The following is a 23,684-nucleotide window of genomic DNA, read 5'->3' as shown; positions in this document are numbered from 1 at the left end:
TTTCTACTATCATGTGGACATGACGGATCTACTGTACTGTGGACAGATATTTCCACTATCATGTGGACATGACGGATCTACTGTACTGTGGACAGATATTTCTACTATCATGTGGACATGACGGATCTACTGTACTGTGGACAGATATTTCCACTATCATGTGGACATGACGGATCTACTGTACTGTGGACAGATATTTCTACTATCATGTGGACAGGACGGATCTACTGTACTGTGGACAGATATTTCTACTATCATGTGGACATGACGGATCTACTGTACTGTGGACAGATATTTCTACTATCATGTGGACATGACGGATCTACTGTACTGTGGACAGATATTTCTACCATTATGTGGACATGACGAATCTACTGTACTGTGGACAGATATTTCTACTATCATGTGGACATGACGGATCTACTGTACTGTGGACAGATATTTTATCATCTCCACATTACACATAGTTACAGTCTGTGGCTTCTCTGTGATTTCTCCAGCTTTACCTCTATTCTTCACCCGGCCGCTCCACAACGTTGACGCCCAGGAGGAGCAAACAGTCACCCTACAATGTGAGGTCTCCAAAGTGGGTGCTGCCGTGGAGTGGAGGAAAGGAGGGCTAGGATTACAGGCTGGGAGCAAGTATGAGATGCAGCAGAAAGACAACGTGAGGGAACTGCTGATCCACAACCTGAAGCTGGAGGACACCGGAGAATACAGCTGTGATACTGGAGACCAGGAGACCAGGGCCTACCTGAAAGTCCAAGGTAAGTGTCACCTGAGGGACGTCCCCAACACATCAACCACTGGTAAGTGTCACCTGAGGGACGTCCCCGACACATCAACCACTGGTAAGTGTCACCTGAGGGACGTCCCCGACACATCAACCACTGGTAAGTGTCACCCGAGGGACGTCCCCAACACATCAACCACTACCGTCATTATTCCTTCTTTTCATTGTCTCTTACACAACCAAAGAAGTAACTGCAATAGAAGAATAATGAAAGTCCATAGACTATAAGGAGATGTTCAAACGCAGTGTTTTCAGGGCGTAATCGGCTCAAAAAAACCACCTGAAAAATCGGAAGCTGAACGCCTCCAAACACCTGGCCGTTTATTTCAATGGGAAAAAGGGCGTTTCGTTCAGACAAGGCGTTTTATTACGAGGTGTTTGAAAAATCGGCACATAAAAACAATACCTCTTAAAAAAAAGTGCACGTCACTTCTTGATCTGTTTTTTTGGTCTGTTTTTAATTGTGTCAGTAGAAAAACAGCTCCAAAGAACGTATTTTCCCTTGAAAACAGGTCCGTATTTTACAGCCGTTTTTACTTTAGCGTGTGAACAGGGCCTTACAGAACTTTCAAACAAAACTTCATAAAGGAGACCACTCAAGTGTGGAGGAACATCTACTGATTACTGAAGAAGAATACCTGCCATAATTCTAGTGCCGACCATGATGGTACAAAACGAGCCCTGGCACTTTTATTGACCATAAACAACCGTATCCACAGATGATGTAATGTCCATAGTCCTGAGAGGCTAAATCATCGTGTGATGTCATCAATTATCCACATGTCCTATTTCTTCTTTATAGTAGGTTCTGTCCTATTGATATAAATGTCTCCTACCTTGAATTCTTCTTTCTGTTCTGCTAGTATAACATAAGCACTTCATGTATATAGTGATATGGAGCATGCTGGTATAACCTGGGTATCTTCTGTATATAATTATATATGTACAGCTGGTATAAGTTATACATCTTCTTGTATATAGTGATATGGAACATGCTGGTATAACCTGGGTATCTTCTGTGTATAATTATATATGTACAGCTGGTATAAGTTATACATCTTCTTGTATATAGTGATATGGAGCATGCGGGTATAACCTGGGTATCTCCTGTATATAATTATATATGTACAGCTGGTATAAGTTATACATCTTCTTGTATATAGTGATATGGAGCATGCTGGTATAACCTGGGTATCTCCTGTATATAATTATATATGTACAGCTGGTATAAGTTATACATCTTCTTGTATATAGTGATATGGAGCATGCTGGTATAACCTGGGTATCTTCTGTATATAATTATATATGTACAGCTGGTATAAGTTATACATCTTCTTGTGTATAGTGATATGGAGCATGCTGGTATAACCCGGGTATCTTCTGTATATAATTATATATGTACAGCTGGTATAAGTTATACATCTTCTTGTATATAGTGATATGGAGCATGCTGGTATAACCTGGGTATCTCCTGTATATAATTATATATGTACAGCTGGTATAAGTTATACATCTTCTTGTATATAGTGATATGGAGCATGCCGGTATAACCTGGGTATCTTCTGTATATAATTATATATGTACAGCTGGTATAAGTTATACATCTTCTTGTATATAGTGATATGGAGCATGCTGGTATAACCTGGGTATCTCCTGTATATAATTATATATGTGCAGCTGGTATAAGTTATACATATTCTTGTATATAGTGATATGGAGCATGCTGGTATAACCTGGGTATCTTCTGTATATAATTATATATGTACAGCTGGTATAAGTTATACATCTTCTTGTATATAGTGATATGGAGCATGCTGGTATAACCTGGGTATCTTCTGTATATAATTATATATGTACAGCTGGTATAAGTCATACGTCTTCTTGTATATAGTGATATGGAGCATGCTGGTATAACCTGGGTATCTTCTGTATATAATTATATATGTACAGCAAGTATAAGTTATACATCTTCTTGTATATAGTGATATGGAGCATGCTGGTATAACCTGGGTATCTTCTGTATATAATTATATATGTACAGCTGGTATAAGTCATACGTCTTCTTGTATATAGTGATATGGAGCATGCTGGTATAACCTGGGTATCTTCTGTATATAATTATATATGTACAGCTGGTATAAGTCATACGTCTTCTTGTATATAGTGATATGGAGCATGCTGGTATAACCTGGGTACCTTCTGTATATAATTATATATGTACAGCTGGTATAAGTTATACATCTTCTTGTATGTAGTGATATGGAGCATGCTGGTATAACCTGGGTATCTTCTGTATATAATTATATATGTACAGCTGGTATAAGTTATACATCTTCTTGTATACAGTGATATGGAGAATGCTGGTATAACCTGGGTATCTTCTGTATATAATTATATATGTACAGCTGGTATAAGTCATACGTCGTCTTGTATATAGTGATATGGAGCATGCTGGTATAACCTGGGTATCTTCTGTATATAATTATATATGTACAGCAAGTATAAGTTATACATCTTCTTGTATATAGTTATATGGAGCATGCTGGTATAACCTGGGTATCTTCTGTATATAATTATATATGTACAGCTGGTATAAGTCATACGTCTTCTTGTATATAGTGATATGGAGCATGCTGGTATAACCTGGGTATCTTCTGTATATAATTATATATGTACAGCTGGTATAAGTTATACATCTTCTTGTATATAGTGATATGGAGCATGCTGGTATAACCTGGGTATCTTCTGTATATAATTATATATGTACAGCTGGTATAAGTCATACGTCTTCTTGTATATAGTGATATGGAGCATGCTGGTATAACCTGGGTATCTTCTGTATATAATTATATATGTACAGCAGGTATAAGTTATACATCTTCTTGTATATAGTGATATGGAGCATGCTGGTATAACCTGGGTATCTTCTGTATATAATTATATATGTACAGCTGGTATAAGTTATACATCTTCTTGTATATAGTGATATGGAGCATGCTGGTATAACCTGGGTATCTTCTGTATATAATTATATATGTACAGCTGGTATAAGTTATACATCTTCTTGTATATAGTGATATGGAGCATGCTGGTATAACCTGGGTATCTTCTGTATATAATTATATATGTACAGCAGGTATAAGTTATACATCTTCTTGTATATAGTGATATGGAGTATGCTGGTATAACCTGGGTATCTCCTTTATATAATTATATATGTACAGCTGGTATAAGTTATACATCTTCTTGTATATAGTGATATGGAGCATGCTGGTATAACCTGGGTATCTTCTGTATATAATTATATATGTACATCTGGTATAAGTTATACATCTTCTTGTATATAGTGATATAGGGCATGCTGGTATAACCTGGGTATATTCTGTATATAATTATATATGTACAGCTGGTATAAGTTATACATCTTCTTGTATATAGTGATATGGAGCATGCTGGTATAACCTGGGTATCTTCTGTATATAATTATATATGTACAGCTGGTATAAGTTATATATCTTCCTGTATATAGTGATATGGAGCATGCTGGTATAACCTGGGTATCTTCTGTATATAATTATATATGTACGGCTGGTATAAGTTATACATCATCTTGTATATAGTAATATGGAGCATGCTGGTATAACCTGGGTATCTTCTGTATATAATTATATATGTACAGCTGGTATAAGTTATACATCTTCTTGTATATAGTGATATGGAACATGCTGGTATAACCTGGGTATCTTCTGTATATAATTATATATGTACAGCTGGTATAAGTTATACATCTTCTTGTATATAGTGATATGGAGCATGCTGGTATAACCTGGGTATCTTCTGTATATAATTATATATGTACAGCTGGTATAAGTGATACATCTTCTTGTATACAGTGATATGAAGCATGCTGGTATAACATGGGTATCTTCTGTATATAATTATATATGTACAGCTGGTATAAGTTATACATCTTCTTGTATATAGTGATATGGAGCATGCTGGTATAACCTGGGTATCTTCTGTATATAATTATATATGTACAGCTGGTATAAGTTATATATCTTCCTGTATATAGTGATATGGAGCATGCTGGTATAACCTGGGTATCTTCTGTATATAATTATATATGTACAGCTGGTATAAGTTATACATCATCTTGTATATAGTAATATGGAGCATGCTGGTATAACCTGGGTATCTTCTGTATATAATTATATATGTACAGCTGGTATAAGTTATACATCTTCTTGTATATAGTGATATGGAACATGCTGGTATAACCTGGGTATCTTCTGTATATAATTATATATATATAGCTGGTATAAGTTATACATCTTCTTGTATATAGTGATATGGAGCATGCTGGTATAACCTGGGTATCTTCTGTATATAATTATATATGTACAGCTGGTATAAGTGATACATCTTCTTGTATACAGTGATATGAAGCATGCCGGTATAACCTGGGTATCTTCTGTATATAATTATATATGTACAGCTGGTATATGTTATACATCTTCTTGTATATAGTGATATGGAGCATGCTGTTATAACCTGGGTATCTTCTGTATATAATTATATATGTACAGCTGGTATAAGTTATACATCTTCTTGTATATAGTGATATGGAGCATGCTGGTATAACCTGGGCATCTTCTGTATATAATTATATATGTACAGCTGGTATAAGTTATACATCTTCTTGTATATAGTGATATGGAGCATGCTGGTATAACCTGGGTATCTTCTGTATATAATTATATATGTACAGCTGGTATAAGTTACACATCTTCTTGTATATAGTGATATGGAGCATGCTGGTATATCCTGGGTATCTCCTGTATATAATTATATATGTACAGCTGGTATAAGTTACACATCTTCTTGTATATAGTGATATGGAGCATGCTGGTATAACCTGGGTATCTTCTGTATATAATTATATATGTACAGCTGGTATAAGTTATACATCTTCTTGTATATAGTGATATGGAGCATGCTGGTATAACCTGGGTATCTTCTGTATATAATTATATATGTACAGCTGGTATAAGTTATACATCTTCTTGTATATAGTGATATGGAGCATGCTGGTATAACCTGGGCATCTTCTGTATATAATTATATATGTACAGCTGGTATAAGTGATACATCTTCTTGTATTCAGTGATATGGAGCATGCTGGTATAACCTGGGTATCTTCTGTATATAATTATATATGTACAGCTGGTATAAGTTATACATCTTCCTGTATATAGTGATATGGAGCATGCTGGTATAACCTGGGTATCTTCTGTATATAATTATATATGTACAGCTGATATAAGTTATACATCTTCTTGTATATAGTGATATGGAGCATGCTGGTATAACCTGGGTATATTCTGTATATAATTATATATGTACAGCTGGTATAAGTGATAAATCTTCTTGTATATAGTGATATGGAGCATGCTGGTATAACCTGGTTATCTTCTGTATATAATTATATATGTACAGCTGCTATAAGTTATACATCTTCTTGTATATAGTGATATGGAGCATGCTGGTATAACCTGGGTATCTTCTGTATATAATTATATATGTACAGCTGGTATAAGTTATACATCTTCTTGTATATAGTGATATGGAGCATGCTGGTATAACCTGGGTATCTTCTGTATATAATTATATATGTCCAGCTGGTATAAGTTATACATCTTCTTGTATATAGTGATATGGAGCATGCTGGTATAACCTGGGTATCTTCTGTATATAATTATATATGTACAGCTGGTATAAGTTATACATCTTCTTGTATATAGTGATATGGAGCATGCTGGTATAACCTGGGTATCTTCTGTATATAATTATATATGTCCAGCTGGTATAAGTTATACATCTTCTTGTATATAGTGATATGGAGCATGCTGGTATAACCTGGGTATCTTCTGTATATAATTATATATGTACAGCTGGTATAAGTTATACATCTTCTTGTATATAGTGATATAGAGCATGCTGGTATAACCTGGGCATCTTCTGTATATAATTATATATGTATGTACAGCTGGTATAAGTTATACATCTTCCTGTATATAGTGATATGGAGCATGCTGGTATAACCTGGGTATCTTCTGTATAATTATATATGTACAGCTGGTATAAGTTATATATCTTCCTGTATATAGTGATATGGAGCATGCTGGTATAACCTGGGTATCTTCTGTATATAATTATATATGTACAGCTGGTATAAGTTATATATCTTCCTGTATATAGTGATATGGAGCATGCTGGTATAACCTGGGTATCTTCTGTATATAATTATATATGTACAGCTGGTATTAGTGATACATCTTCTTGTATATGGTGATATGGGGCATGCTGGTATAACCTGGGTATCTTCTGTATATAATTATATATGTACAGCTGGTATAAGTTATACATCTTCCTGTATATAGTGATATGGAGCATGCTGGTATAACCTGGGTATCTTCTGTATATAATTATATATGTACAGCTGGTATAAGTTATACATCTTGTATATAGTGATATGGAGCATGCTGGTATAACCTGGGTATCTTCTGTATATAATTATATATGTACAGCTGGTATAAGTTATACATCTTGTATATAGTGATATGGAGCATGCTGGTATAACCTGGGTATCTTCTGTATATAATTATATATGTACAGCTGGTATAAGTTATACATCTTCTTGTATATAGTGATATGGAGCATGCTGGTATAACCTGGGTATATTCTGTATATAATTATATATGTACAGCTGGTATAAGTTATACATCTTCTTGTATATAGTGATATGGAGCACGCTGGTAAAACCTGGGTATCTTCTGTATATAATTATATATGTACAGCTGGTATAAGTTATACATCTTCCTGTATATAGTGATATGGAGCATGCTGGTATAACCTGGGTATCTTCTGTATATAATTATATATGTACAGCTGGTATAAGTTATACATCTTCCTGTATATAGTGATATGGAGCATGCTGGTATAACCTGGGTATCTTCTGTATATAATTATATATGTACAGCTGGTATAAGTTATACATCTTCTTGTATATAGTGATATGGAGCATGCTGGTATAACCTGGGTATCTTCTGTATATAATTATATGTACAGCTGGTATAAGTTATACGTCTTCTTGTATATAGTGATATGGAGCATGCTGGTATAACCTGGGTATCTTCTGTATATAGTTATATATGTACAGCTGGTATAAGTTATACATCTTCCTGTATATAGTGATATGGAGCATGCTGGTATAACCTGGGTATCTTCTGTATATAATTATATATGTACAGCTGGTATAAGTTATACATCTTCTTGTATATAGTGATATGGAGCACGCTGGTAAAACCTGGGTATCTTCTGTATATAATTATATATGTACAGCTGGTATAAGTTATACATCTTCCTGTATATAGTGATATGGAGCATGCTGGTATAACCTGGGTATCTCCTGTATATAATTATATATGTACAGCTGGTATAAGTTATACATCTTCTTGTATATAGTGATATGGAGCATGCTGGTATAACCTGGGTATCTTCTGTATATAATTATATGTACAGCTGGTATAAGTTATACATCTTCCTGTATATAGTGATATGGAGCATGCTGGTATAACCTGGGTATCTTCTGTATATAATTATATGTACAGCTGGTATAAGTTATACATCTTCCTGTATATAGTGATATGGAGCACGCTGGTATAACCTGGGTATATAATTACATTAATATATATCCGTTTCCTGTTGCAGCCCTCCCCATAGTGTTCGTGAAGCCTCTGAAGAACACTGTGGTAGAAGATGGGGTGACTGTGACCCTTCGCTGTGAGACCTCTAAACCCAATGTCCCGGTGGAGTGGAGGAAGGGGACGGTGGAGATCTTTTCTTGTGCCAAGTATGATATGAGACAAGATGGAGCAGTTGCTGAATTGGTCATCTTTGATGCTGAAGCGGAGGACGCAGCAGATTACACGTGTGATACTGGAGACCAGCAGACCTCGTCCTCCGTCAAAGTGAATGGTGAGTGTGAACGCTGAACCCCTGAATCATCCCCCATCCTCCTCCGCTTCCGCTCTGTATATTTGTAGTGCGGAGGGTTTATGATGGAGCTGACCTATGATTGGTTGCTATGAGCGGTTATGACAGACCGTTTGGAAAAAATTGATTTCTATTTCATAGTTTAAGTTTTGTCCTGACCTAGTCTTGCTCTCACAGCAGGGGGTTTGTTATAATGTATCAGTGTATTCAATCCTCTGTGAGCTAAACACAGCAGCAGCACAAATATCTCTCCGCTGCCAAATCAATTCAAAACGACTTTACTGGTGAATTGATCAAAGATGTAAACACATTAAAAGAAGCAAAAAACATAAGAAATATAATTGTCAAAAGAACATCCCTAAATCTTCACCTATTTTTACAGTCAGGGACAGGCGTACACTCGTTCTTACAGTCAGGGACAGGCGTACACTCACTCTTACAGTCAGGGACAGGCGTACTCTCGCTCTTACAGTCAGGGACAGGCGTACACTCGCTCTTACAGTCAGGGACAGGCGTACACTCGCTCTTACAGTCGGGGACAGGCGTACACTCGCTCTTAGGGGAGATTCACACGAACGTTGCGTTTTTGCGCGCGCAAACAACGCAGCGTTTTGCGAGCGCAAAAACCATTTGACAGCTGCGTGTGTCATGCGTGTCTGATGCGCGGCTGCGTGATTTTCGCGCAGCCGGCATCATAGAGATGAGGCTTGTCAACGCCCGTCACTGTCCAAGGTGCTGAAAGAGCTAAATCTTTCAGCACCCTCGACAGTGAATGCCGAACACAACAGCGAAAAACCTGTAAAAAAAAAAGATAAAGTTCCTACTTACCGAGAACTTCCCGGCCGTTGCCTTGGTGACGCGTCCTTGGTGACGCGTCCTTGGTGACGCGCCTCTCTTGACATCGGGCCCCACCTCCCTGGATGACGCAGCAGTCCAAGTGACCGCTGCAGCCTGTGATTGGCTGCAGCCTGTGCTTGGCCTGTGATTGGCTGGAGCTGTCACTTGAACTGAAGTGTCATCCCGGGAGGTCGGACTGCAGGAAGGAGACAGGAGTAATCGGTAAGTTAGAACCTCGTTGTTTTTTTACAGGTTAATGTATTTTGGGATCGCAAGTCACTGTCCATGGTGCTGAAACAGTTTAACTCTTTCAGCACCATGGACAGTGACTATCTCCTGACGTCGCGTACCGATAATTTTTTTGCCGGGATCGGCCAAAACGAGTTTGGCCGAACCCGGTGAAGTTCGGTACGCTTGTCCCGCTTCGCTCATCGCAAAGACACTCCGTTTGGATGTTCGGAAACAGAAAAGCACGTGGTGCTTTTCGGTTTTCATTCATCCTTTTCACTGCTGTTGCGCGAATCACGCTCGTCCCACGGAAGTGCTTCCGTGTGGTGCGCGTGATTTTCACGCACCCATTGACTTCAATGGGTGCGTGATGCGCGAAATACGCAGAGTTTTTGAACCTGTCGCGCTTTTTGCGCAGCAGACAAACGCTGCGCAAAAAGCACGGACTGTCTGTACTGCCCCATAGACTTGTATTGTCCATGCGTGCCGCGTGAAAACCACGCGGCCCGCACGGACCGAATACACGCTCGTGTGAATCCCCCCTTACAGTCAGGGACAGGTGTACACTCGTTCTTACCGTCAGGGACAGGCGTACACTCGCTCTTACAGTCAGGGACAGGTGTACACTCGTTCTTACCGTCAGGGACAGGCGTACACTCGCTCTTACAGTCAGGGACAGGCGTACACTCGCTCTTACAGTCAGGGACAGGTGTACACTCGTTCTTACCGTCAGGGACAGGCGTACACTCGCTCTTACAGTCAGGGACAGGCGTACACTCGCTCTTACAGTCAGGGACAGGCGTACACTCGCTCTTACAGTCAGGGACAGGCGTACAATCGCTCTTACAGTCAGGGACAGGCGTACACTCGCTCAACAGTCAGGGACAGGCGTACACTCGCTCTTACAGTCAGGGACAAGCGTACACTCGCTCTTACAGTCAGGGACAGGCGTACACTCGCACTTACAGTCAGGGACAGGCGTACACTCGTTCTTACAGTCAGGGACAGGCGTACACTCGCTCTTACAGTCAGGGACAGGTGTACACTCGTTCTTACAGTCAGGGACAGGCGTACACTCGCTCTTACAGTCAGGGACAGGCGTACAATCGCTCTTATAGTCAGGGACAGGCGTACACTCACTCTTACAGACAGGGACAGGCGTACACTCGCTCTTACAGTCAGAGACAGGCGTACATTCGCTATTACAGCGAGGGACAGGTGTACACAATCGCTCTTATAGTCAGGGACAGGCGTACACTCGCTCTTACAGTCAGGGACAGGCGTACACTCGTTCTTACAGTCAGGGACAGGCGTACACTCGCTCTTACAGTCAGGGACAGGTGTACACTGGTTCTTACAGTCAGGGACAGGCGTACACTCGCTCTTACAGTCAGGGACAGGCGTACAATCGCTCTTATAGTCAGGGACAGGCGTACACTCGCTCTTACAGTCAGGGACAGGCGTACACTCGCTCTTACAGTCAGGGACAGGCGTACACTCACTCTTACCGTCAGGGACAGGCGTACACTCGCTCTTACTGTCAGGGACAGGCGTACACTCGCTCTTACAGTCAGAGACAGGCGTACATTCGCTATTACAGCGAGGGACAGGTGTACACAATCGCTCTTATAGTCAGGGACAGGCGTACACTCGCTCTTACAGTCAGGGACAGGCGTACACTCGTTCTTACAGTCAGGGACAGGCGTACACTCGCTCTTACAGTCAGGGACAGGTGTACACTGGTTCTTACAGTCAGGGACAGGCGTACACTCGCTCTTACAGTCAGGGACAGGCGTACAATCGCTCTTATAGTCAGGGACAGGCGTACACTCGCTCTTACAGTCAGGGACAGGCGTACACTCGCTCTTACAGTCAGGGACAGGCGTACACTCACTCTTACCGTCAGGGACAGGCGTACACTCGCTCTTATAGTCAGGGACAGGCGTACACTCACTCTTACAGACAGGGACAGGCGTACACTCGCTCTTACAGTCAGAGACAGGCGTACATTCGCTATTACAGTCAGGGACAGGTGTACACAATCGCTCTTATAGTCAGGGACAGGCGTACACTCGCTCTTACAGTCAAGGACAGGCGTACACTCGCTCTTACAGTCAAGGACAGGCGTACACTTGGTTTTTAAGACCCCAGTCCTCTAATGTTTTGGTCGCCGCAGCATTGGGTCTTGACGTCATCAGACCCCTGAATTCAGACCTTAGAGCAAAAAGAAAAAAGCCTCCTTTTTTCTTATCATTCCATGCTCGCCGGACTACTTTCTACTCCGAGCGCTTCTGCATTGGGTCCTCAATTCGTCTATTATCAGGGTGGTGTGTGCTCCGCCGTACACTATGTCCTGACACTGACATATCTCAGGACCCATTGCATGGGTGTCCAGAGCACCCCATCTACACCTCATCTCTGCCCTGCCTACACTGATACATTGTAACAAGTCCTCAGCTGTGTAAGCAGAAATAGACTAGGTTTAGTTTTCAGTTTGAATGTTCCAATTAACTGACAGAAACAGATATCTTGAAAATGGTGAGGAAATAAAAAAGAGAAAAGTTTTAATTGTTTATTATATGAACAATATGTTGGGTACTCGCTGCCGTTACTGAATACAGCCTAAACCGGAACGTCCAGGAGTGACCAGGGCCCGGCGATTCCTCTTATTTGCGGTCTCATGGACTCGATGTTATTTTCGTGTTTTGCAGTGTTGGAGTTTGTGAAGAACTTGCAGAATGCGGAGGCAGAAGAGGGCGGCAGCGCTCGTCTCCACTGCGAGGTCTCGGCCACAATGGCCTCAGTAGAGTGGTGGAAAGGAGGCGAAAAGCTGCAGCCCAACCACAAGTTTGAGATGCGACAAGATGGTGCAGTGCGGGAGTTAATTATTCACAGCCTGGAGCTGGAGGACGCTGGAGAATACACGTGTGCTGCCCGAAGCAAAAGAACCTCAGCAAGCCTCACTGTCAAAGGTAAAGTCATACAGGTGCAGTACGGTCCCTCAATAGGAAAGAGCTGAGGTATTGAAATAAATTAGCTCCAACCCCACCGGTTAGCAGACAGAACGGGGTGCAGTGCCTACTGTGACTGGTGCTTTAACTCAGTCCCATTCACTTACAGTACAAGGCACAAATGCATGTAAGGACAAGGACTGAATGTGGTGAGCGCTGGGGGTCAAACACCACCGATTACACACTGATGGTCTATCCTAGGGATAACCATCCCAGAAAACGTCCTTAATCATTATATATTGATATGCTGACCTGTGACAACCTGAACTAATCACAGTGTAATTATATTATATATCAGTGATGTCAGTACCAGGGGGCGGGGCTGTGACAACCTCTCACACATGATATACAGGCTGGTTGTCAGCAGTAATAGATGAATAGCTGTTACTGTATATAAGATGTGTGGATCTCATGTCTGATCACAGTGTAATTATATTATATATCAGTGATGTCAGTAACAGGGGGCGGGGCTGTGACAACCTCTCACACATGATATACAGGCTGGTTGTCAGTAGTAATAGATGAATAGCTGTTACTGTATATAAGATGTGTGGATCTCATGTCTGATCACATGTAATTATATTATATATCAGTGATGTCAGTAACAGGGGCGGGGCTGTGACAACCTCTCACACATGATATACAGGCTGGTTGTCAGTAGTAATAGATGAATAGCTGTTACTGTATATAAGATGTGTGGATCTCATGTCTGATCACAGTGTAATTATATTATATATCAGTGATGTCAGTAACAGGGGGCGGGGCTGTGACAACCTCTCACACATGATATACAGGCTGGTTGTCAGTAGTAATAGATGAATAGCTGTTACTGTATATAAGATGTGTGGATCTCATGTCTGATCACAGTGTACTTATATTATATATCAGTGATGTCAGTAACAGGAGGCGGGGCTGTGACAACCTCTCACACATGATATACAGGCTGGTTGTCAGTAGTAATAGATGAATAGCTGTTACTGTATATAAGATGTGTGGATCTCATGTCTGATCACATGTAATTATATTATATATCAGTGATGTCAGTAACAGGGGGCGGGGCTGTGACAACCTCTCAAACATGATATACAGGCTGGTTGTCAGTAGTAATAGATGAATAGCTGTTACTGTATATAAGATGTGTGGATCTCATGTCTGATCACAGTGTAATTATATTATATATCAGTGATGTCAGTAACAGGGGGCGGGGCTGTGACAACCTCTCACACATGATATACAGGCTGGTTGTCAGTAGTAATAGATGAATAGCTGTTACTGTATATAAGATGTGTGGATCTCATGTCTGATCACAGTGTACTTATATTATATATCAGTGATGTCAGTAACAGGAGGCGGGGCTGTGACAACCTCTCACACATGATATACAGGCTGGTTGTCAGTAGTAATAGATGAATAGCTGTTACTGTATATAAGATGTGTGGATCTCATGTCTGATCACAGTGTAATTATATTATATATCAGTGATGTCAGTAACAGGGGGCGGGGCTGTGACAACCTCTCACACATGATATACAGGCTGGTTGTCAGTAGTAATAGATGAATAGCTGTTACTGTAGTATAAGATGTGTGGATCTCATGTCTGATCACAATGTAATTATATTATATATCAGTGATGTCAGTAACAGGGGGCGGGGCTGTGACAACCTCTCACACATGATATACAGGCTGGTTGTCAGTAGTAATAGATGAATAGCTGTTACTGTAGTATAAGATGTGTGGATCTCATGTCTGATCACATGTAATTATATTATATATCAGTGATGTCAGTAACAGGGGGCGGGGCTGTGACAACCTCTCACACATGATATACAGGCTGGTTGTCAGTAGTAATAGATGAATAGCTGTTACTGTATATAAGATGTGTGGATCTCATGTCTGATCACAATGTAATTATATTATATATCAGTGATGTCAGTAACAGGGGGCGGGGCTGTGACAACCTCTCACACATGATATACAGGCTGGTTGTCAGTAGTAATAGATGAATAGCTGTTACTGTATATAAGATGTGTGGATCTCATGTCTGATCACAGTGTAATTATATTATATATCAGTGATGTCACTAACAGGGGGCGTGGCTGTGACAACCTCTCACACATGATATACAGGCTGGTTGTCAGTAGTAATAGATGAATAGCTGTTACTGTATATAAGGTGTGTGGATCTCATGTCTGATCACAATGTAATTATATTATATATCAGTGATGTCAGTAACAGGGGGCGGGGCTGTGAAAACCTCTCGCACATGATATACAGGCTGGTTGTCAGTAGTAATAGATGAATAGCTGTGACTGTATATAAGATGTGTGGATCTCATGTCTGATCACAGTGTAATTATATTATATATCAGTGATGTCAGTAACAGGGGGCGGGGCTGTGACAACCTCTCACACATGATATACAGGCCGGTTGTCAGTAGTAATAGAGGAATAGCTGTTACTGTATATAAGATGTGTGGATCTCATGTCTGATCACAATGTAATTATATTATATATCAGTGATGTCAGTAACAGGGGGCGGGGCTGTGACAACCTCTCACACATGATATACAGGCTGGTTGTCAGTAGTAATAGATGAATAGCTGTTACTGTATATAAGATGTGTGGATCTCATGTCTGATCACAGTGTAATTATATTATATATCAGTGATGTCAGTAACAGGGGGCGGGGCTGTGACAACCTCTCACACATGATATACAGGCTGGTTGTCAGTAGTAATAGATGAATAGCTGTTACTGTATATAAGATGTGTGGATCTCATGTCTGATCACAGTGTAATTATATTATATATCAGTTATGTCAGTAACAGGAGGCGGGGCTGTGACAACCTCTCACACATGATATACAGGCTGGTTGTCAGTAGTAATAGATGAATAGCTGTTACTGTATATAAGATGTGTGGATCTCATGTCTGATCACAATGTAATTATATTATATATCAGTGATGTCAGTAACAGGGGGCGGGGCTGTGACAACCTCTCACACATGATATACAGGCTGGTTGTCAGTAGTAATAGATGAATAGCTGTTACTGTATATAAGATGTGTGGATCTCATGTCTGATCACAGTGTAATTATATTATATATCAGTGATGTCAGTAACAGGGGGCGGGGCTGTGACAACCTCTCACACATGATATACAGGCTGGTTGTCAGTAGTAATAGATGAATAGCTGTTACTGTATATAAGATGTGTGGATCTCATGTCTGATCACAGTGTAATTATATTATATATCAGTGATGTCAGTAACAGGGGGCGGGGCTGTGACAACCTCTCACACATGATATACAGGCCGGTTGTCAGTAGTAATAGAGGAATAGCTGTTACTGTATATAAGATGTGTGGATCTCATGTCTGATCACAATGTAATTATATTATATATCAGTGATGTCAGTAACAGGGGGCGGGGCTGTGACAACCTCTCACACATGATATACAGGCTGGTTGTCAGTAGTAATAGATGAATAGCTGTTACTGTATATAAGATGTGTGGATCTCATGTCTGATCACAGTGTAATTATATTATATATCAGTGATGTCAGTAACAGGGGGCGGGGCTGTGACAACCTCTCACACATGATATACAGGCTGGTTGTCAGTAGTAATAGATGAATAGCTGTTACTGTATATAAGATGTGTGGATCTCATGTCTGATCACAGTGTAATTATATTATATATCAGTTATGTCAGTAACAGGAGGCGGGGCTGTGACAACCTCTCACACATGATATACAGGCTGGTTGTCAGTAGTAATAGATGAATAGCTGTTACTGTATATAAGATGTGTGGATCTCATGTCTGATCACAATGTAATTATATTATATATCAGTGATGTCAGTAACAGGGGGCGGGGCTGTGACAACCTCTCACACATGATATACAGGCTGGTTGTCAGTAGTAATAGATGAATAGCTGTTACTGTATATAAGATGTGTGGATCTCATGTCTGATCACAGTGTAATTATATTATATATCAGTGATGTCAGTAACAGGGGGCGGGGCTGTGACAACCTCTCACACATGATATACAGGCTGGTTGTCAGTAGTAATAGATGAATAGCTGTTACTGTATATAAGATGTGTGGATCTCATGTCTGATCACAGTGTAATTATATTATATATCAGTGATGTCAGTAACAGGGGGCGGGGCTGTGACAACCTCTCACACATGATATACAGGCTGGTTGTCAGTAGTAATAGATGAATAGCTGTTACTGTATATAAGATGTGTGGATCTCATGTCTGATCACAGTGTAATTATATTATATATCAGTGATGTCAGTAACAGGGGGCGGGGCTGTGACAACCTCTCACACATGATATACAGGCAGGTTGTCAGTAGTAATAGATGAATAGCTGTGACTGTATATAAGATGTGTGGATCTCATGTCTGATCACAATGTAATTATATTATATATCAGTGATGTCTGTAACAGGGGGCGGGGCTGTGACAACCTCTCACACATGCTATACAGGCAGGTTGTCAGTAGTAATAGATGAATAGCTGTGACTGTATATAAGATGTGTGGATCTCATGTCTGATCACAGTGTAATTATATTATATATCAGTGATGTCAGTAACAGGGGGCGGGGCTGTGACAACCTCTCACACATGATATACAGGCAGGTTGTCAGTAGTAATAGATGAATAGCTGTGACTGTATATAAGATGTGTGGATCTCATGTCTGATCACATGTAATTATATTATATATCAGTGATGTCAGTAACAGGGGTCGGAGCTGTGACAACCTCTCACACATGATATACAGGCTGGTTGTCAGTAGTAATAGATGAATAGCTGTTACTGTATATAAGATGTGTGGATCTCATGTCTGATCACATGTAATTATATTATATATCAGTGATGTCAGTAACAGGGGGCGGAGCTGTGACAACCTCTCACACATGATATACAGGCTGGTTGTCAGTAGTAATAGAGGAATAGCTGTGACTGTATATAAGATGTGTGGATCTCATGTCTGATCACATGTAATTATATTATATATCAGTGATGTCAGTAACAGGGGGCGGAGCTGTGACAACCTCTCACACATGATATACAGGCTGGTTGTCAGTAGTAATAGATGAATAGCTGTCACTGTATATAAGATGTGTGGATCTCATGTCTGATCACAATGTAATTATATTATATATCAGTGATGTCAGTAACAGGGGGCGGGGCTGTGACAACCTCTCACACATGATATACAGGCTGGTTGTCAGTAGTAATAGATGAATAGCTGTGACTGTATATAAGATGTGTGGATCTCATGTCTGATCACAATGTAATTATATTATATATCAGTGATGTCAGTAACAGGGGGCGGGGCTGTGACAACCTCTCACACATGATATACAGGCTGGTTGTCAGTAGTAATAGATGAATAGCTGTGACTGTATATAAGATGTGTGGATCTCATGTCTGATCACATGTCATTATATTATATATCAGTGATGTCAGTAACAGGGGTCGGAGCTGTGACAACCTCTCACACATGATATACAGGCTGGTTGTCAGTAGTGATAGATGAATAGCTGTTACTGTATATAAGATGTGTGGATCTCATGTCTGATCACAGTGTAATTATATTATATATCAGTGATGTCAGTAACAGGGGGCGGGGCTGTGACAACCGCTCACACATGATATACAGGCTGGTTGTCAGTAGTAATAGAGGAATAGCTGTGACTGTATATAAGATGTGTGGATCTCATGTCTGATCACATGTAATTATATTATATATCAGTGATGTCAGTAACAGGGGGCGGGGCTGTGACAACCTCTCACACATGATATACAGGCTGGTTGTCAGTAGTAATAGAGGAATAGCTGTTACTGTATATAAGATGTGTGGATCTCATGTCTGATCACAATGTAATTATATTATATATCAGTGATGTCAGTAACAGGGGGCGGGGCTGTGACAACCTCTCACACATGATATACAGGCTGGTTGTCAGTAGTAATAGATGAATAGCTGTTACTGTATATAAGATGTGTGGATCTCATGTCTGATCACATGTCATTATATTATATATCAGTGATGTCAGTAACAGGGGGCGGAGCTGTGACAACCTCTCACACATGATATACAGGCTGGTTGTCAGTAGTAATAGATGAATAGCTGTCACTGTATATAAGATGTGTGGATCTCCTGTCTGATCACAGTGTAATTATATTATATATCAGTGATGTCAGTAACAGGGGGCGGAGCTGTGACAACCTCTCACACATGATATACAGGCTGGCTGTCAGTAGTAATAGATGAATAGCTGTGATTGTATATAAGATGTGTGGATCTCATGTCTGATCACAGTGTAATTATATTATATATCAGTGATGTCAGTAACAGGAGGCGGGGCTGTGACAACCTCTCACACATGATATACAGGCTGGTTGTCAGTAGTAATAGATGAATAGCTGTCACTGTATATAAGATGTGTGGATCTCCTGTCTGATCACAGTGTAATTATATTATATATCAGTGATGTCAGTAACAGGGGGCGGAGCTGTGACAACCTCTCACACATGATATACAGGCTGGCTGTCAGTAGTAATAGATGAATAGCTGTGATTGTATATAAGATGTGTGGATCTCATGTCTGATCACATGTAATTATATTATATATCAGTGATGTCAGTAACAGGGGGCGGAGCTGTGACAACCTCTCACACATGATATACAGGCTGGTTGTCAGTAGTAATAGATGAATAGCTGTGACTGTATATAAGATGTGTGGATCTCATGTCTGATCACAATGTAATTATATTATATATCAGTGATGTCAGTAACAGGGGGCGGGGCTGTGACAACCTCTCACACATGATATACAGGCTGGTTGTCTGTAGTAATAGAGGAATAGCTGTGACTGTATATAAGATGTGTGGATCTCATGTCTGATCACAGTGTAATTATATTATATATCAGTGATGTCAGTAACAGGGGGCGGAGCTGTGACAACCTCTCACACATGATATACAGGCTGGTTGTCAGTAGTAATAGATGAATAGCTGTGACTGTATATAAGATGTGTGGATCTCATGTCTGATCACAGTGTAATTATATTATATATCAGTGATGTCAGTAACAGGGGGCGGAGCTGTGACAACCTCTCACACATGATATACAGGCTGGTTGTCAGTAGTAATAGATGAATAGCTGTTACTGTATATAAGATGTGTGGATCTCATGTCTGATCACAGTGTAATTATATTATATATCAGTGATGTCAGTAACAGGGGGCGGGGCTGTGACAACCTCTCACACATGATATACAGGCTGGTTGTCAGTAGTAATAGATGAATAGCTGTGACTGTATATAAGATGTGTGGATCTCATGTCTGATCACAATGTAATTATATTATATATCAGTGATGTCAGTAACAGGGGGCGGGGCTGTGACAACCTCTCACACATGATATACAGGCTGGTTGTCAGTAGTAATAGATGAATAGCTGTGACTGTATATAAGATGTGTGGATCTCATGTCTGATCACAATGTAATTATATTATATATCAGTGATGTCAGTAACAGGGGGCGGAGCTGTGACAACCTCTCACACATGATATACAGGCTGGTTGTCAGCAGTAATAGATGGATAGCTGGGATGACTATAACCTCCTATGTCTTTCTCGTGGTGCAGAGCTCGACGTCACCATCGTCCATGGTCTGAGGGACCTGTCGGTGGTAGCTGGTGAAGACGCCATGTTCAGGTGCAATGTCTCCCATGAGAACGCAAAGGACGTGGAGTGGAAACTGCAGGGGATCGCTCTGGAAAACAATGAGATGAATGAGATCTCAGTGGAGGAAGGGATAAGCCACGTGTTGAAGCTCAGCAGTGTGACAGAAGATGATTCGGGGAGCGTCACCTTCAGAGTGGGCCCCTACGTGTCTGCCGCTGAGCTCACGGTGAAGGGTAAGATGGGTCTGATGGGTGCAGCGCTGTCACCTCTCTGCTGTGCAGGAATATTAGTAGAGGGGATGAGGACTTGATGAAGACTCCTGCGTGAGGCGAAACGTTGAGTGGTTTTTTTAGGGCTTTTTTTTATTAAACACTTGGTTTTTTTGCCACATGATTCTGGCCTGGATCTTCTTATTTTTGGACATGATGGTCTGTAATTTGGGATTTTCTGGACATAGGTGAATTTTTTGCATCTTGGGACATTTTATATATTGGGAGTGACGTAGTAACCAAACCCTCTGCAGTACAACATAGGGGATTGTGATGGTATTGTATGTGGACTCATCCCGCACAGTGACGTGGCATCCTGTAAATCTTTGCGTTTCGCACAGTGACGTGACATCCTGTAAATCTTTGTGTTTCGCACAGTGACGTGTCATCCTGTAAATCTTTGCGTTTCGCACAGTGACGTGTCATCCTGTAAATCTTTGCGTTTCGCACAGTGACGTGTCATCCTGTAAATCTTTGCGTTTCGCACAGTGACGTGACATCCTGTAAATCTTTGCGTTTCGCACAGTGACGTGTCATCCTGTAAATCTTTGCGTTTCACACAGTGACGTGTCATCCTGTAAATCTTTGCGTTTCGCACAGTGACGTGTCATCCTGTAAATCTTTGCGTTTCGCACAGTGACGTGTCATCCTGTAAATCTTTGCGTTTCTCACAGTGACGCCCTCCTGTTACTTTCTTGCAGCCGTCCCTGTGGTTTTCGAACAGGCGCCTGAAGACCAGAGCTGTGAGGAGGGTTGTACAGTCGTTATACGAGCGCAGATCTCAAAGCCCAACGCTGCGGTAAAGTGGAGGAGGGGAACCGTGCAGATCACGACCAGTGACAAGATAGATGTCAAGCAGATAGACAAAACTGTGGAGCTGATCATACAGCGGGCTCTGCCGGAGGACTCTGGACACTACACATGTGACACCGGCGATCAGGAGGTCACATCTACCCTGCTGGTAACAGGTGAGCCGGGAACCCCAATATCCCACAGTCCTGGCCGCTATGAGAATGCTCTTTATCTTGGGGCTTTTTGGACAATGTCAGACTGGGCGACCTTAGGAAACGACTCCTCCAGGTTGTACAGTCACCTCTGCTACATCAGTGCACACAGAGCTTATATTATCTATGATGACTGATGAAACTGGGGAATTCTGCTTCAGGGGCGGCTTCTGATTGTCCTAATTACAGAGCGCCCCCATCCTAGTCACAGTCCATATCACTCCACATCTTGCTGGGGGAGGGTCTTCTTTCATCCCGGTCCTCGGTGCTGTGGTGACTCATTAGTCGCTGACTATAGAAGGCAGATAGGGACTCAATTCATGCAGGAGAAGATTTTCAGATGTCAATAAATTGCAAATATAGAACATTTTCTGTGTCTCTTCCTTTGACCAAATTCCATCAGACATGTGAAGGTGGGAAACAAAGTAACCAGAAAGTTGAAACCTTTCTTCTAACTTGATGAAATGTCATGTCTTAGCGCTGCCCGTGCAGATCACCCGCCACCTGCAGAACGAGCGAGGAGAGGAGAACGGATCTGTGACGCTGAGGGCAGAGATATCCAAGCCCGATGTCCCTGTGCAGTGGAAGAAAGCCGGAGTGGCCCTGAAATCAGGGGCCAAGTATGAGATGAGGCAGTCAGGCCATGTGGTGGAACTCTGCATACACAAGCTGCAGCCGTCTGACACCGCAGAGTACAGCTGTGACACCGGACACCAAACCTCTGTGGCAAATGTCCACGTAAAAGGTAAAACTTAAAATATTACTAGAAAAATCTACAAAAGTTGATTCTTTGTTCCGAGTAAAGTATAAATAATAGTTCCAATATTCGGAACTGGCAGTCAATGTTGGCAGTGTGTCTGTGGCAGTCTTTGTCGATGGCAGTCTGTGGCAGGCAGTAGCAGGGAAAGGTGGTGGTAGTATGGTAGTATGAGGTGTGCAAGTCAATGGTAGTGGCAGTTTGTCGGTGGCAGGCAGTAGCGGTGGCAGTCTGTGTCGGTGGCATTCTGTGGCAGGCAGGCAGTGGCAGTCGGTAGCAAGCAATGGTGGTGGCAGTCTTAGCTGGTGGCAGTCTGTCGGTGACAGGCAGAGGTGGTGGCAATGGCAGTCCATGCTATGGCAGTCCGTGGCGGTGGCAGGCAGTGGTGGTGGCAGTCTGTCGTGGCAGGCAGAGGTGTGGCAGGCTGTGGCAGTCCTTGCTGGTGGCAGTCCTTGCTGGTGGCAGTGGCGGTGGCAATCTGTGGCCATGGCAGTCTGTGGACGTGGTAGTCAGTAGTGGTGGCAGTCTGTTGTGGTGGTGGTAGACAGTGACGGTGGCAGTCTTTGCTGGTGGCAGTCTGTGGCAGTGGCGGTGGCAGTCCTTGCTGGTGGCAGTCTGTGGCAGTGGCGGTGGCAGTTCTTGCTGGTGGCAGTCTGTGGCAGTGGCGGTGGCAGTCCTTGCTGTTGGCAGTGGCAGTCTGTGGCAGTGGCGGTGGCAGTCCTTGCTGCTGGCAGTCTGTGGCAGTGGCAGTCCTTGCTGGTGGCAGTCTGTGGCAGTGGCGGTGGCAGTCCTTGCTGGTGGCAGTGGCAGTCTGTGGCGGTCCTTGCTGGTGGCGGTCCCTGTGAGGGCCTTTGGTGGACAGACCTAGCAGAGTGTTACCCCAGCATGTCCTGACTCATGTCATGTTCACAGTAGGGTGATGATTATTCATCTTGTATTATAGAGCCGGAAGCTTTCATTGTGGACCAGCTGCAGAACGTGTCTGTGGAGGAGGGAGAAGATGCAATTTTCAAGTGTAAGGT

At 41.6% G+C, this 23,684-nt stretch overlaps 1 protein-coding gene across 1 annotated transcript in view; it reads left to right on the top strand.

Moving 5' to 3' along the window:
- OBSCN (obscurin, cytoskeletal calmodulin and titin-interacting RhoGEF) overlaps nt 1–23,684 on the top strand; it is a 297,141-nt gene that overhangs the window by 159,145 nt on the left and 114,312 nt on the right. The window contains exons 48-54 of the mRNA XM_075847538.1: nt 501–767; nt 8,567–8,833; nt 12,628–12,888; nt 20,593–20,865; nt 21,603–21,869; nt 22,384–22,650; nt 23,606–23,682. Of these exons, the coding sequence (XP_075703653.1) occupies nt 501–767; nt 8,567–8,833; nt 12,628–12,888; nt 20,593–20,865; nt 21,603–21,869; nt 22,384–22,650; nt 23,606–23,682 (1,679 nt within the window). The remainder of the gene's footprint in view (nt 1–500; nt 768–8,566; nt 8,834–12,627; nt 12,889–20,592; nt 20,866–21,602; nt 21,870–22,383; nt 22,651–23,605; nt 23,683–23,684) is intronic.

Source organism: Rhinoderma darwinii (genome assembly GCF_050947455.1).
Source record: "Rhinoderma darwinii isolate aRhiDar2 chromosome 5 unlocalized genomic scaffold, aRhiDar2.hap1 SUPER_5_unloc_2, whole genome shotgun sequence".
Taxonomy (NCBI): Eukaryota; Metazoa; Chordata; class Amphibia; order Anura; family Rhinodermatidae; genus Rhinoderma; species Rhinoderma darwinii.
Note: the sequence above shows the minus strand (reverse complement) of the source record. Positions and strands in the feature narration are given on the sequence as shown.